Source organism: Mustela nivalis (assembly GCF_964662115.1).
Source record: "Mustela nivalis genome assembly, chromosome: 19".
Taxonomy (NCBI): domain Eukaryota; kingdom Metazoa; phylum Chordata; class Mammalia; order Carnivora; family Mustelidae; genus Mustela; species Mustela nivalis.
In genome coordinates this window covers 905683-920076 of record NC_139038.1, presented here as the reverse complement: position 1 = coordinate 920076, position 14394 = coordinate 905683, and the positions used below count along the sequence as shown (strand labels likewise).

Genomic DNA, 14394 nt, shown 5'->3' with positions numbered 1-14394 from the left:
TTGGGGCCGAGACGTGGCATGGGAATGTCTGCCTGCAGGGCCTGTCCCTGGTGTTGTCGGAGGGCAGTGTGCGGGACGGCGAGGAGAAAGAGCCCCCAATGGAGGATGACCCTGGGGATCCGGAGGCACTGCGCGGCTACCAGTGGCTTCTGCGGGACCTGCCCCGGCTGCCTCTGTTCGACAGTGTCAGGCCTACCACTGCCCTGGCGCTGCAGCAGGTGGGGGAGGTGCCAGGATGGGGGTGGGGGTGGGGGGGGCACAGCCTGCAGCCAGAGCTCATGTGGCCCTCCGTCCCCAGGCCATCCACATGGAGACCGACCCGCAGACTATCAGCGCCTACCTGGTCTACCTGTCCCAACACACACCTGTGGAGGAGCAGGGCCAGCACAGTGACCTGGCGCTGGTGAGGGGGTAGGGGCAGCCCCGGGCCCTTGTGCAGGAGAGTGGTAGGGCAGCCCCCAGGGTGGGGGGCTGGGCCTGCATGTGCCCCACTCACTTCCCCTTGACTTTCTGCCCATACTCAGCATCAGGGGTGTGAGGGTCCTGGCATGCCTGGGCCAGCATAGCCGTGGGGGTCACCGGCTGGCTCCGACACTATCTTTGCCCCCCAGGGCGATGGTGCCTGGGCTCAGGTGGGTTGTGCACCCCCCACCCAGGCACACTGGCTTGGGGTGGGCAGGACAGGGAGCCAGGCCAAACCGGGGTGTTCTCGCCCCTCTCAGTGGGGCAGTTCCCTCCAGGGTGGGCAGTGGGGCCCAGGGCTTGGCCGTTTCCTCTTTGCCTGCTGCCCTGGTCAGCTTTCTTGGGACCTTACTGTCGCATCCGCCTGCTCTAGCCCTCACACGGCTCCTGAGGACCCCAGGCTTTGTGGGATGAAGACATGCAGTCAGCTAGAGGTCCTTGGAGGGGGGGCTTCTTTCCAAGTCTGGGTTCCTTACTGAGGGCTGGGTGGGAACAGCAGCCCAGGCCCTGACACCTCGCCCGGAGTCTTCTCTGGTGGCCCGTGTGCCCACCCACTGCATGCAGCTGGGTCTTGGTGACCCTGGCCATGGCAGGCCGCTGCTGCCTGTGGGCTTGGTGTGGAGATGAGGGCCGACGGGGAAGGCCCTCTGACGGCCGTGCTGCTGCCCCCAGGACGTGGCCCGGCTGGTCGTGGAGCGCTCCACCATCATGTCCCACCTGTTCTCTAAGCGCTCCTGCAGCGCGGAGTCGGACGCCGTGCTCGTCGCCCTGCTCTCCATCTTCTCCCGCTACGTGCAGCGCATGCGCAAGAGCAAGGAGGGGGAGGAGGTGTACAGCTGGGTAAGGCCGGCGGCTGCTCCCCGTCGGGCTCCTCCCCTGTCCGGCGGCGCCGTGGCGCAGCCCAGCCACCCCTCCCCCTTCTCCTGCAGTCCGAGTCCCAGGACCAGGTCTTCCTTCGCTGGACCAGCGGGGAGACAGCCACCATGCACATTCTGGTGGTCCACGCCATGGTCATTCTCCTGACGTTGGGACCGCCCCGTGGTGAGTGGCCGGCGGGTGCGTGAGGGCCAGACCCGGGGTCTGAGCCTATGGAGGCTCGCTCCTCCGTAAGGCACGTGAGCGCCAGCCCCACCCTGCGGAGCGGGAAGAGCGCCTGCACCCACCACAGTCCCCGTTGGGTGGCGGCCCGTGATCTCTGGCCTCGCCACCCTGGCCCGTGGCAGAGTGGCCGTGGGAGGCAGTGCCTTGCTGTGTCTGCTGAGTGCGCTGAGCTCCAGAGCTGGGGGGTCCAGCTCCTCTGCACAGGCCTGCCCCTCGCTGGCTGTGGCCTGTGTCCCTCCAGGTGGCTGCACCCTTGCTGGCCTGGCAGCCTCCCCTCTGTCCCTTCCTTGCTGGCTGCCATGGACCAGTCTGCCACATGCTCGTGTCCAGGAGGGGAGGGCAGGGGCACTGGCTCTGTTGGGAAGATGATCCCCGTCGGGGGCTGGTGAAGAGGATGTGTCCCCTCAGAAGGACAGGAGTTCACAAGCCCTGGGCGACTAGGGGGGACTGGCCTCCTGTCAGCCATGGGGAGTCTTTGGAGCTTGGGAGTGGGAAGGAAGCTGGTTCAGCCAGGCCTGGAGCCCGGGACGGTGCCTGCCCATGTCACAGCCCCCCGAGGTGGACTGGCCAGCTTCTGAGTCCCTGCGTGGCCTCAGCGGGAGTCGTGGGTTAGACCAGGAGCAGGTGCAGCTTATGTTGGCTCTCCCGTGCCGTGAAGCCTCTGTTCCCCCAGACACAGCAGGGAGAGGAGGCTCTCCCAGCCTTGCCTCCAGTCCCTCGGGGCCCGGCGCGCCTCTGCTGCGGAGGCTGAGCTGTCCTGCTGCTCACCGCATCATCTCTCTCAAAGCCGGAGACGGCGAGTTCCAGGCCCTGCTGGACATCTGGTTCCCGGAGAAGCAGCCTCTGCCCACGGCCTTCCTGGTGGACACGTCAGAGGAGGCACTGCTGCTGCCGGACTGGCTGAAGCTGCGCATGATCCGCTCAGAGGTCCCCCGCCTGGTGGACGCCGGTACGGGGCTGCCCAGCCTCGCACCATCCGCCGGGCTGGGCGCTCCCACCACCGCACGTGCGAGAGGACAGCTCTGCAGCCTTGTTGGCATCAGGCGTCTGTCGTCCCGCAGGCGTGTCTAGGGTTCCCACTGCGCCTGGGGCCGCCCTGGGCTTCTGGGCGAGCACCACATTGCCCAGCCCCTGCCCGCCGGCCCCTCACAGGCAGGCAGGGAGGGGCACACGGTGCCACAGGACAGGGTTCGAGGGGAGAGGGAAGGGTCCTCTGCACTGGTGCTGGAGGACGAGTGGCTGTGGGGTGTCCCACCTGAGGAGCAGCACTGGTCCCACAGCAGCCAGTGGGCGTCCAGTTGGGTAGCACCTGGGCAGGTGGGGGGCAGCCTGGGAGGCAGTTTGGTGCATGGTGGGCTGAGTTTGGGAAGTGTGGGGAGGGCACGCTATAGGGGAGCCAGCAATGACTCTGGGGGAGCTCAGGGGCCAGAGGGAAGGAGCCATAGGGAGCAGGGTAGGCAAGCCCACCGTGAGCCAGGTGGGGAGGGCCGAGGGTGCCGGGCGGGGGCTCCACGAGCCGGCGCCCCTCTCAGCTCTGCAGGACCTGGAGCCGCAGCAGCTGCTGCTGTTTGTGCAGTCCTTCGGCATCCCCGTGTCCAGCATGAGCAAACTGCTGCGGTACCTGGACCAGGCGGTGGCCCACGACCCCCAGACCCTGGAGCAGAACATCATGGACAAGAGTGAGAGCCGGGGGCCTCGCGCGTGCTGCAGACCCCGTCTGAGCGGCTCGGGCCCAGCACGAACGATGGGCAGTCTTGGGTGGAAGGCACCAGGGGCGGGCACGCCTAGGAGAGGCTGGGCTGCCCTGCGCCCTGGGCGTCCGTGTGTGCTCTGGGCTTTGAGGAGAGAGGAACCAGAGGGGTGGGCTCTGTGGGACCAGGTCCTTGGCTAAAAGATCCCGTAGCTCAGCTTGTGACACCCTGTGCTGGGGTGTTTGGGTGGCCGGGTGGTATTTCCAGCACAGATTTCTGGGGGTAGGCAGGCTGTCGCTGCCTCAGGGCTCAGGTGTTTAACTGTTGGCTGCTGGCTCGCAGATTACATGGCTCACCTGGTTGAAGTTCAGCATGAGAGAGGAGCGTCCGGAGGCCAGACCTTCCACTCCCTGCTCACGGCCTCCCTGCCTCCACGTCGAGGTACCGGCCCGTCCCTCTTCCTCACAGCTCAGCACTCACCAGCATGGGACCTCCCGAGACCTGGGGCCCACTCTCGTCTCCAGCCATTGTCTGGCTTCCTGTGTAAAGGCCCTGCTTCTTTTGGGCCTCAGCAGACCCCAGAGAGGCTGGGGTGCTTGGGGGAACGTCCCCTGCTGGAGGCTGGCTGGGAAGTGTCACTGGCTGAAGCCTCTCCCCATTTCTCTGCAGACAGTACAGAGGTGCCCAAACCCAAAAGCAGCCCAGAGCAGCCCTCGGGGCCGGGGCGGACCCGGGCTGTGACCCAGGTGCGGGTGCTTGGCCCCGAGGACGACCTGGCCAGCATGCTCCTGCAGGTACCGCTGCCACTACCTGGGACAAGCTCTGCAGAAGGGGGTGCCCTGGGCCCAGGGAGGGATAGGGGCTTCACCCCAGAACTCCACATCCATGGGGAGCCTGTTGCTGGGCGGGAGCCAGGGGGACCACAGCCTGGCTGCTCACCTGCCGCAGGCCTTAGTGTGCTCATCCAGAACAGCGGCCAGGATGGTTCCCTCGCTGGGCTGTGTCCACTTGGGGGGCGGGGCCTGGAGGCACGGCTGGCGCGAGTGCTTGGTCTGAGCCGCGTCCTGGGGGCAGACGTGCTGTGCCCACATGGGCGTTGTTCCTGCGCTGCTCCTGCTGCAGCGGCCGGCGCCCAGCCTTCAGCCTGCTGGGAGCTATGTGTGTAGAACAGCCGTGTGAGCACTCCCGCCCCGGCCGTCACCCTGCTCTGCGGCTGTGCCTCTGCCCCACATGCTGCACATGTGCCGCCTGCCACCCAGAGTCCTCCGTGTGGGAGCTCGCCTGCTCATACGCGGACGGTCGCTGCCGAGCATGGGTCTTTCTGCTCACACGCCTGCGTGCACTCTTTACCTCCAGTAGTTTCTCTGGAGTCTGGAGCTGTGCTTGGCGGCCCCCCCTTACCCGCCGGCTGCAGTCCACGCACCCTCTGGAGTCAGTGCCCAGTTCTGTAAATGGAACAGGCAGCATTTGTCGGGTGGTGGGATTGCCTGTGGTCCTAGCCTTAGTGGGGCTCCCCATGCGGGCCCGTAAGGAGTCCTGGGTCCCCTCCCTGCACCTCCTAGGGGCATCTGGCAAGGACGGGGAGCTGCCAGCGGTGCCCAGGCAGGGTCTGGCCCACTGAGCATGAGCGGTCCCGTCATGAGTGCAGGGCACGGTGGGCCCAGTGGGGCCGAGCGTGTCCTCCTGATGCTGCCCTTTACTCTGGTACAGATTTTCCCGCTGAGCCCAGGCCCGCGGTGGCAGAGCTCCAGCGCCCGCCCTGCTGCCCTCGCACTGCAGCAGGCCCTGGGCCAGGAGCTAGCCCGCGTCCGTCAGGGGAGCCCCGAGGTGACGGGTGTCGCCGTGCGCCTGCTGCAGGCCATCGCCACCCTGCTCAACTCGCCGCACAGCGGGGCCCTGGTGATGTCCATGCACCGGAGCCACTTCCTCGCCTGCCCCCTGATGCGCCAGCTCTGCCAGTACCAGGTGTGTGCGGGCACCGCAGAGCCCGGGTCCGCAGGGGCCTACAAGTGGCTGCGGTGTATCTCCCGGAGCTGTCCCACGGCCGCCCAGCTCTGCCCGTGGAGCACCCTAGCTCTGTGCCTCCGCAGCCTGGGGTTGGCTCTCAGTGGACGGAGGAGACGGGCTCCTGTGGAGGCAGGCGTGGAGCCCCCTCCTCTGCTGACAGAAGCTTTCCGGGAAATAGGAGCCGCGGGGGTCATTCCCACGTGCACCCGGGTGTGGTAATTCTGCTGTAGCTACTGCTCTGCCTGTGCAAGCGTGTGAGCTTGTCGACGTGCATTTGCAGGTGCAGGGGCATCTCTTCTCTCCAAGCTGCACGGAGGTGACTCACAAACAGTGGGGTACCCTGTCGGCCGGGGCTCGGAGAGGCTGTGTGTGACATGGAGGGGCAGGGTGACAGCTGGGTGACGCGCCCATGCTGAACTGCCGCTTGTCCCCACAGCGCTGTGTGCCCCAGGATACCGGCTTCTCGTCACTCTTCCTTAAAGTGCTCATGCAGATGCTGCAGTGGCTGGACGGCCCCACGGGGGAGGGGGGGCCCCTGCGGGCACAGCTCAAGCTCTTCGCCGTCCAGTACTCCGCGCGCCACAGGATCAGCGATGGTGAGGGCTGGCCACGTCCTGGGGTGGGGGCCCTGGGCTTGTTGCCCCTCCCCCAGGGGCAGCAGGGAGGGGGCGATAGCCTCACTGATACAGGGGTGTCAGCCCTCGGGCTCTGTGGGCCCTGGAGGAGCATCAGTGTGGACAGGTTGATGATTGGAAAGCAAGGGCTTTGGGGAGCGAGGTAGGATCCTTGGCTGGAAACACACGTGAGGCTTGGGGGCGCCCGGGACAGGGTGGGCCACAGCGGCGGGTCGAGGGCCTATCCCCTGGCTCACACCTGTGTTTCCTGGCAGTGCGGAGTGGGTTCCTGCGCCTAGCCGAGGCCCTGGCGTTTCGAGGGGACTCGGAGGTGGTCAGCTCCACCGTCCGGGCTGTGGTCACCACCCTCAAGTCAGGGGAGAAATGTAGCGTGGAGCCCGAGCTTGTCGGCAAAGGTACGTCGGGGCCGGGAACTGGGAGGACTGCCAGCTTGGCCACCAGCGCAGAGGTTCTTCTCCGAGGTGTCCCTGAAATGGGAGCCGCAGAGAGGAGTGGCAGCCTGGCAGGAAGGGCCCGCCCCCAGCACGGTAGCCATGCCCGGGCTCTGCTGTTGGCATTGTGTATATGTGGGGAGCCCACCCTCAGAATCAGTGCTCACCGCTGGCTGCCCTGGCCTGGGCACACAGGGGCCTCGGTGGCCTTACAGGGGCCAAGGGTTGTCTGTTCTGGAGTCGGGTGGTCTGGAGCCTGCCTGTCTGTCCACCAAGCCAGAGCGACCCAGCACCCTTGTCCCCACAGTTCTCCAGGGTCTGATTGAGGGGGGGTCGCCTCACCTGGAGGAGCTGTTGGCCGCGCTCTTCGCCACTGCCCCCGCGTCCCCGGCCCTGCGGCCCGTCGCCGTGGTGAGCTCCCTGCTGCTGCAGGAGAAGGAGCCCCCAGCCCCAGGGGATCCGGAAGCCGACGGCTGCAGGTGAGCCGGCGGGGCTGTGGCCGGTCTGTGTGCGCCCCTGGCTGGCCGTTGCTGAGCCTTCCCTGCTTTCCCTTCAGCCTGGAGGCCGTGCAGCTGGGTCCCTGCTCCGGGCTCCTCGTCGACTGGCTGGAGATGCTGGATCCCGAGGTGATCAGCAGTTGCCCCGAGCTGCAACAGAGGCTGCTGTTCTCCCGGGGCAAGGTGGGCTGCCCTCCGCGCAGAGGACCGAGGACCTGCACGACCCTGGGTGTGGTGGAGGCTGGGCTCCCGCGGCAGCCCCTGCCTGGACAGTCTCTTTGTGTTGGTTCCAGCAAAAGCCTGGGCCTGACTCTCACTGGCCTGGACGGGTGTCCTGTCCCCGGTGACCAGTCACTGCAGCGGCCGGATCTGGCTGCTCGGGCCCGTGGGGAGGAGGAGGACCAGAGCTTTGTGGCCCAGGGCCTCCTGCCGGGATAGGAGACACCATACTGAGCGGAGTGGAGAGTGGAGCCCAGCACCGCACTGGAGATGGGTCCCCTGACCCTGTGGGGGCTGCTGAGGGTCTCAGAGACCCCCCATCACCCTCCTGTGTCCCTGAATCTCTCAAGGTGCTCCTGCAGCTGGGGGCCTCGGACAAGACTTGGGGGGTTCTAGAGGCAGGAGTTGGGGGTTTGGGTTGGTTGGTTGGTTGTCTTTGTTCACAGGCACTCGCTATCTCTGAGGAGCTGGTTCAGGTCAGCACACGTGGCCTTCCCGGCACGCCCCAGCCAGGCCCCACGTGGTGCACAGACTGCCGAGGCTGCCTTCCTGGCAGGAACTCTGGGTCTTTCTGGAAACAGCCTTCTCCCTCTGCTTTCCAGTGCCTCAAGGCCAGGTAGCCAGTCAGCTGCACAGGGACCATCCCCGGTATCTTTCTTTCCCAGGGCAAAGGTCATCCCGGCCCCCAGGTGCCGTCCTTCCGACCTTACCTGCTGGCCCTGCTCACTCACCAGTCCAGCTGGTCCACACTGCACCAGTGTGTCCACATCCTGCTGGGCAAGAACCGGGAGCAGAGGTGAGCACCCCCTCCCCGCACCCCTGCCCGGCAGGCCAGGTGGTATGACGGCAGCACCAGGGGCCCTCTGGGCATCTGGCCTGGCGTCCCCCCACTGGCACCCTGGAAGGGGGTTCCTGCAGTGGCTGTCACAACCCTGGGGATACAGAACCCACCTGGTCCAGGTGTGCCTGCTCTGGGTGACCACCAAGGGCAGATGGTCTGCTCCCCAGATGGTGTTCGTGGCTGTCGTCCATGCCGTATGCAGGGGAGTCAGATGTCCCCTCTACGTGGCCAGCAGCCCTGATGATGAGCAGGACCGGTGTTGGTTTTGCGGGTGGGGGGGTGGGGGATGCACGTCCTTGAACAGCTGACCTGGGCCCGTCTAGTTTGCTGATTGGGAGGTGGTGTTTGTGGCCTGAACTTCCTGTGACCATGCCTCATCTTACCGTTTGTTCTCCTCTCCTGCCTGGAAACTGAGGCAAAGCTCCCACGTGCTTGCAGGTTTGACCCTTCAGCCTCTCTGGACTTCCTCTGGGCCTGCATCCACGTTCCACGAATCTGGCAGGGAAGGGACCAGCGCACGCCCCAGGCAGGTGTTGGGGCACGTTGCCCTGCAGGGTGGGGAGAGGTGAGCGTGGGCCCGGCCTGGCCACCCCGGCGCTGACTGCGGTGCTGCTTGCAGAAGCGGCGGGAGGAGCTGGTGCTGCGGGTGCAGGCGGCAGAGCTCATCGGCCTGGTGGAGCTGATCCTGGCGGAGGCCGAGGCCCGGAGCCAGGACGGGGATGCCGCCGCCTGCAGCCTCCTCCAGGCCCGGCTGCCCCTGCTGCTCAGCTGCTGCCGGGGACACGACGAGAGCGTCCGGAAGGTGACAGCGCACCTGACGGGCTGCATCCAGCAGTGGGGCGACAGGTGAGGTCTCTGGCCCCCTTGCCCACAGGCCCCCCGGGCTGGTGCCCTGCCAGCCCCACCCACCCCGCCCACCCAGCAGCCTGATCCCGTGTCTTGCAGTGTGCTGGGCAGGCGCTGCCGGGACCTGCTGGTGCAGCTCTACCTGCAGTGGCCGGAGCTGCGGGTGCCCGTGCCCGAGGTCCTGCCGCACAGCGGAGGGGCCACCAGTGGCAGCACCTGCAAGGTGAGTGGGGGCGCGGGGTGGCCCTGATGAGGGGCTGCTCTGGGCCACCTCCATTCTTTACTGCTGCCCGGCTCTACCTGAGCCGGGTCGCGGAGAAGTGCGCTTCCTCGGGTTCGAGGAAGACACGCCTGCAGGCAGTGCTGGCGCTTCTGGGCAGCTCTCCTTGCCCTCGTCGGCGCCTGAGGGCAGAGCCTGCCTTGCACCCCACCCCCCTGGCCTGGCGTGTCTCTCCGAGGGCCAGAAGCCGTCTCTTCTCCTTCAAGCAGCCCCTCAGGCTGCAGGGCGAGCAGAGGGGCCGTCCACCCGCAGCCCTGTGTCTCCTTCCCAAGGTGCTGGAGACACACAGCCTGCTGCTCAGTGGCGGCTGTGTGCGCCGGAGGGGCCCGTTCCTCGCATAGCCCCCACCCGGGCATCCCCGTGCCCCCCCCCAGCCCCTCCTAGGCAACCCTCCCCTGGAGTTTGTCTGGGCATGTGCCCAGAAAGCAGGGGGCCCGGGGGTGAGTAGCTTCTCTGGTCACTGGGCGACCATGCCAGGCCTTCAGGGGACCCGGGGTGCCCTGCCCCCAGTGAGCCCCATCGTAGGCCCTTCTGTGGTGGACTCAGGCCCCGTGGGGGGCGGGCATGTGAGACACTAGAGTTGTGGGCGGGCCCTGGGGCTCACCTCCCCCGTCCCCTCAGCTGGACGGCCTCATCCACCGCTTCATCACCCTCCTCGCGGACACCAGCGACTCTCGGTCTTCGGAGAATAGAGTGGCCGACGCTAACATGGCCTGCCGGAAGCTGGCTGTGGCGCATCCCATCCTGCTGCTCAGGTACGGCGCCCCAGCAGGCCCCTCCCACTCCAGGCCCGGCAGGCCCTCTGGGGGCTCTTCCTGCGCTCGGGGGGCTTGTGCAGGAACGGGGTCTGCGTCTACAATCTGCCATGCACAGTGCGGGGCAGTGACGGTTGCTTCCTGACTAAGTAGGGCCTGGCCGGGAGAGCCCTGGGGTGGGGATTGGGGGAGAGAGCGCCTTATAGACACGGAATCAGGTGGGACAGACAGGGTGGCCAGCTTGCAAGGGGACATGCCTGCAAGCCCCAGACCCCATGGGGAAGCTGGGTTGTGCCTGCCTGTCGTGTCCCCGAGTGTGGGTTTCTTGCGGGGCCTGGCAGGGGTGCTGGATTCCTGGGGGCGTGAACCAGTGAGTGCTCTTGGTCGTCCCCAGGCACTTGCCCATGATCGCTGCGCTCCTTCACGGCCGCACCCACCTCAACTTCCAGGAGTTCCGCCAGCAGAACCACCTGACCTTCTTCCTGCACGTGCTGGGGGTCCTGGAGCTTCTGCAGCCGCAGGTGTTCCACAACGAGCACCAGGGGGCGCTGTGGGACTGTATGCGCTCCTTCGTCCGCCTGCTTCTGGTGCGTCCTGCTGCCTGCGTCTGCTTGGGCGGTGGGGACGTGGGACATTCGCCCGGCCCCGCCCAGGTGTCCCATCCCTCCTCTGCCCGCGTCTTGGCCTGGCCTGGCCTGACCTTTCTGCCCGAGGCCAGACCTCAGTATCCGGCCTGGCCTGACCTTTCTGCCCGAGGCTGTCGGGTGAGGGCAGTCACAGGACGTGGGCTCTGATCAAGGGCAGGCCTCTCTATAGTGGCTTCTGCTGCCTGTCCTGGGGACCAGCTCCTCGCTGGTGGCATGCCCGGGGAAGGCCCGTGTTCTGCAGAGGGCCAACCAGGAGCCATGGTCGGGCTCAGTGCTGCCATCTCTGTGGCCGGCTGCTGCCGGTGCTCGTTAGACACCTGTCTGGCTGCACCGGTGGCCCACAGATGGCAAGGCCGTCTTTAGCACAGGCATTGCTGGTATCCGTGGTCCGTCCTGAGACCTCCTGGGCAAGTGCGGGGGCAGGGTAGGGTGCTCTGGCTGTGAACACAAGGCTGCTGCTTTGCAGAGCTACAGGAAGTCTTCCCGCCACCTGGCGCCCTTCATCCACAAGTTCGTGCACTTCACCCACAAGTACGTGACCTGCAATGCCCCAGCGGCTGTGGCCTTTCTGCAGAAACACGCGGACGCACTGCAGTGAGTGTGTGTGTGCGTCCGGCCTGGCCTGCTCGGGCACTCGGGCTCTGTGTGGCAAGGGTCCCACTGCCGGGCTGCAGGGGTGAGGGCCTCCCGAGCCATGGCGTTGGGGGGCCTGCAGTGCCAGAGCCCAGGGTGGTGGGGGCTGGGGCCGCGCAGCTCTGAACCCACTTCCCAAAGCTCTGGCCTCCCACGCCCATCCTCCTCCCTGTCCTGTCTGCCGTCTGCGGCGTCCTCCTCACAGAGCACCTGTGCTCTCCCCAGCGACCTGTCCTTCGACAGCAGTGACCTGGTGATGCTCAAGTCCCTCCTTGCGGGGCTGAGCCTTCCCAGCAGAGATGGCAGAGCCGACCGGGGCCTGGACGAGGAGGGCGAAGGTGAGTAGGGCCCATGGGGGTTCTGCGGGCCTGGCAGCCCTGCGGACCATGCGTTGTCTGTGCGCGTGCCCAGGCCTCAGCTGGGCCATCGCTGCGCCTGCCGTGAGGTCGCGCCCCATGCGGCGGCTGAGGGGCTTGGGGGGCGGGTCCCAGTGGGCTCATGGTTCCCACACCCTTATTGGGTGCCCACTGTTTCCCGGGCGTTGTGCTCAGGCCTGGGGCAGTGGCTTCATCTTCTGGACTTGTGTGGGGTCCCAGGGGCTGCTTGGCAGGGACAGCCCTTGCTTACAGGCGGGTTCTGGAGCTTGGGTGTTGAGTGCTGGCCAGCCATTCCCCCGGAAGGACCTCTCTGCAGGCCCTGGCTGGACTGTGCTCCCGGCACGGTCTCTACCTCCGGCCTGATGGCATTGACTTCCTGGCTTCCAGATGAGAGCTCGGCCGGCTCCCTGCCCCTGGTCAGTGTCTCCCTGTTCACCCCCCTGACCGCAGCAGAGATGGCCCCCTACATGAAGAGGCTTTCCCGGGGCCAGACTGTTGAGGGTGAGTTTGGGAGCCGGGCTCCCGCAGGCCAGGTCAGCTCCTGGTGGGTGGTGGGCTCCCATCGGAGTTCCATGGTGCCGTGGCTCTCCAGAAGACAGCAGGGACCCTGCCAGGCTTCAGGAGGAGCAGGGCTATCTCCTCATGGTCAGGGGCCAGAGAGGGCCTATAGGGAAGACGCGCAGGGGCTTGAGGTGGGGACGGGCAGCTTGGCTGGTGGTCTTACGGGGCAGCAGACGGCAGGAGATCAGGGACTCCCGGGGCTGAGGGGCACCTGCAGAAGGGAGGCCTGACTGTGGGCTGGTAGGGGGAGGGCCAGCAGTGTGCAGGGGAACAGAGGGCAGGGCAGCTGCACAAATTTGGGCTGTTGGCTGCACCGTGGTGCTGGCGACCCCCAGAAATGGCCGTGCATCTGGGGGTTGGTGTCCCTGTGCAGAAAGGAACTCTGGGAGCTGGGTGCTGCCTCGCAGTGGGAGTGGCTCTGGGCAGCCAGGAATAGGCAGCTGGGCAGGGGGTTCCAGCGCAGACCACTGGGCGCCTCAGACCTGCCAGACAACAGTTTGGGGAGCCTGTACCTCCAAAACCCTCCCAGTCAACCAGCACCTACACTCTGGGGTCGCTGGCCTGGTGGGACTGGGAAGCTAGCCTAAGTCCTGGTGCTTTTTATCTGGAGGCGCTGGGGACTCCTGGGCTTATCCAGCACTCAGGTGGCATGGAACATTCTGGAGGTCCTGGCACCAGCATTCTGAGGGGCCATACTGCAGCCAGAACACAGGGTCCCTCTGCTGGAACCTGTGCTGAGGCTGGACCAGGGACTGGCCAGGGTCCCTGTGGAGCCTCCACTCTGCCCCTGCCTGACAGGCGGGGTGGGGACCAGCATGGCCCGGGGTCCTGCCACACCAGACTCTGGTCCCGGGGCTTGCCCCCTCCTGCGTCTGGGCTGCATGGGGACACAGGTCCGGCCTTGAGTCCAGTAGCCACGACGTGGCCCTCACGTGCCTTTCTGGCTATCTCAGACGTGCTGGAAGTTCTGAGTGACATAGATGAGATGTCTCGGCGGAGACCGGAGATCCTGGGTTTTTTCTCGGTGAGTGAGCTGGGGGCCAGGGGAGCCTGTCAGCCTTCTGATAGGAAGCGTGCCAGGCCAGGGGACGGGGCACCACACGTCTGAACCTGGCCCTGCCCCAGGGGCTCACAGTTGAGGCGGGAGACCACCCCTGGCCTGGGCTGGAGCCTGCAGACTACCAGTGCTTCCCATCCTGGGTCCTGAGGCCATGGCGGTGGGGGTGGGGGTGTGGGGAGCAGGGTCTGTGGGTGCTGTTGGCGGCCTGGGGGCTGAGGGCTGAGCTCCTGCCAGGAGGGGAATCAATCCCAGTAACACCTCCGCCCCCCGCAGACCAACCTGCAGCGGCTGATGAGCTCTGCCGAGGAGCCCTGCCGCAACCTGGCCTTCGGTCTGGCCCTGCGCTCCATCCAGAACAACCCCAGGTGAGCCCAGCATCCCAGCACCCCGGGCCCCAGCCCTGTCTGGGCCCCCTCAGCTCAGGTCCTTGCCAAGACTCTCCAGGGCAATCTCAGGCGCGGGAGAGGTGCCCGCCTGAGTGTGCGCCTTCTCAGCTTTGCAGCAGACTTCTTGCCCACGTTCATGTGCTGCCTGGGCAGCCGGGACTTCGAGGTGGTGCAGACGGCCCTCAGGAACCTGCCTGAGTACACCCTCCTCTGCCAAGGTGAGCCTGGCCTGGCCCGCCCAGGGCGCCTAGTGCCTGCAGGGCCTTTGCTCCTGACGCCTGGCTCTCAGGGGGGCCCAGACGCCCTGCTTCCAAGAGCCACCAGCTCTTCGGGGCCAGATGTGTCCTGTCCTGTCTCCCGCACAGAGCACGCGGCTGTATTGTTGCACCGGGCCTTCCTGGTGGGCATGTATGGGCAGATGGACACCAGCGTCCAGATCTCCGAGGCCCTGAGGATCCTGCACATGGAGGCAGTGATGTGAGCCTGCGGGTCAGTCTGACCGCACGCCGCCCCTGCATCCCTCCTCTGGCTGCCTGCTGGTCTCCTCCAGGGCATGGAGAACATCGAGTCACTGCAACAGCATCCATGGCCCGTGGCTCCATGCCTGCAGTGACAGGAACAGAGGCTGATGTCCCCGCGAGCCTCAGCAAGGGGTTGGTCTGAAATGAAACGTTCTGAATTCTCCGCGCGCTGGCTGCCTGTGTTCACCTCCCTCGTCGTCTGGGGGTTGAGCAGAGCCCAAGACGGGGCACTCACTCCCGCAGCCTCTGGTCCCTACTGTCGCGCCAGGACCTTCTCTGGGCAGTCAGGAGAGGGAGGTGTCAGCTCCTGGACACCTGGGTTGGGCGGGGCTTGCTGGTGGCACCTGGGAACCTGACTCCCGTCCCGCCCCAGAAGGGGCCACAGGCCAGGACCCTTGGCCGTGAGCACCTGTACAGAAGCCAGCCAAACCGCCCCGAGCACTG

General features: G+C 66.4%; 1 protein-coding gene across 2 annotated transcripts in view; it reads left to right on the top strand.

The window, feature by feature from the left end:
- Positions 1-14114, top strand: part of INTS1 (integrator complex subunit 1) — a 28771-nt gene extending 14657 nt beyond the window's left edge. Inside the window, exons 22-47 of one of the 2 annotated variants that reach the window (XM_082714026.1) lie at positions 39-218; positions 299-403; positions 1135-1302; positions 1392-1503; positions 2351-2512; positions 3096-3242; positions 3597-3695; positions 3924-4048; positions 4965-5219; positions 5698-5857; positions 6151-6291; positions 6635-6806; positions 6884-7007; positions 7709-7839; positions 8323-8410; positions 8504-8730; positions 8830-8953; positions 9632-9765; positions 10160-10352; positions 10879-11006; positions 11271-11383; positions 11810-11923; positions 12937-13007; positions 13317-13408; positions 13538-13647; positions 13795-14114. In XM_082714026.1, coding sequence (XP_082570152.1) covers positions 39-218; positions 299-403; positions 1135-1302; positions 1392-1503; positions 2351-2512; positions 3096-3242; positions 3597-3695; positions 3924-4048; positions 4965-5219; positions 5698-5857; positions 6151-6291; positions 6635-6806; positions 6884-7007; positions 7709-7839; positions 8323-8410; positions 8504-8730; positions 8830-8953; positions 9632-9765; positions 10160-10352; positions 10879-11006; positions 11271-11383; positions 11810-11923; positions 12937-13007; positions 13317-13408; positions 13538-13647; positions 13795-13910 — 3591 coding nt within the window. In that variant the 3' untranslated portion in view covers positions 13911-14114. Of the gene's footprint in view, positions 1-38; positions 219-298; positions 404-1134; positions 1303-1391; positions 1504-2350; positions 2513-3095; positions 3243-3596; positions 3696-3923; positions 4049-4964; positions 5220-5697; positions 5858-6150; positions 6292-6634; positions 6807-6883; positions 7008-7708; positions 7840-8322; positions 8411-8503; positions 8731-8829; positions 8954-9631; positions 9766-10159; positions 10353-10878; positions 11007-11270; positions 11384-11674; positions 11924-12936; positions 13008-13316; positions 13409-13537; positions 13648-13794 lie in introns of both variants that reach the window. The other variant, XM_082714025.1, reaches the window with a different exon arrangement.
- The last annotated feature ends 280 nt before the right edge of the window (positions 14115-14394 follow it).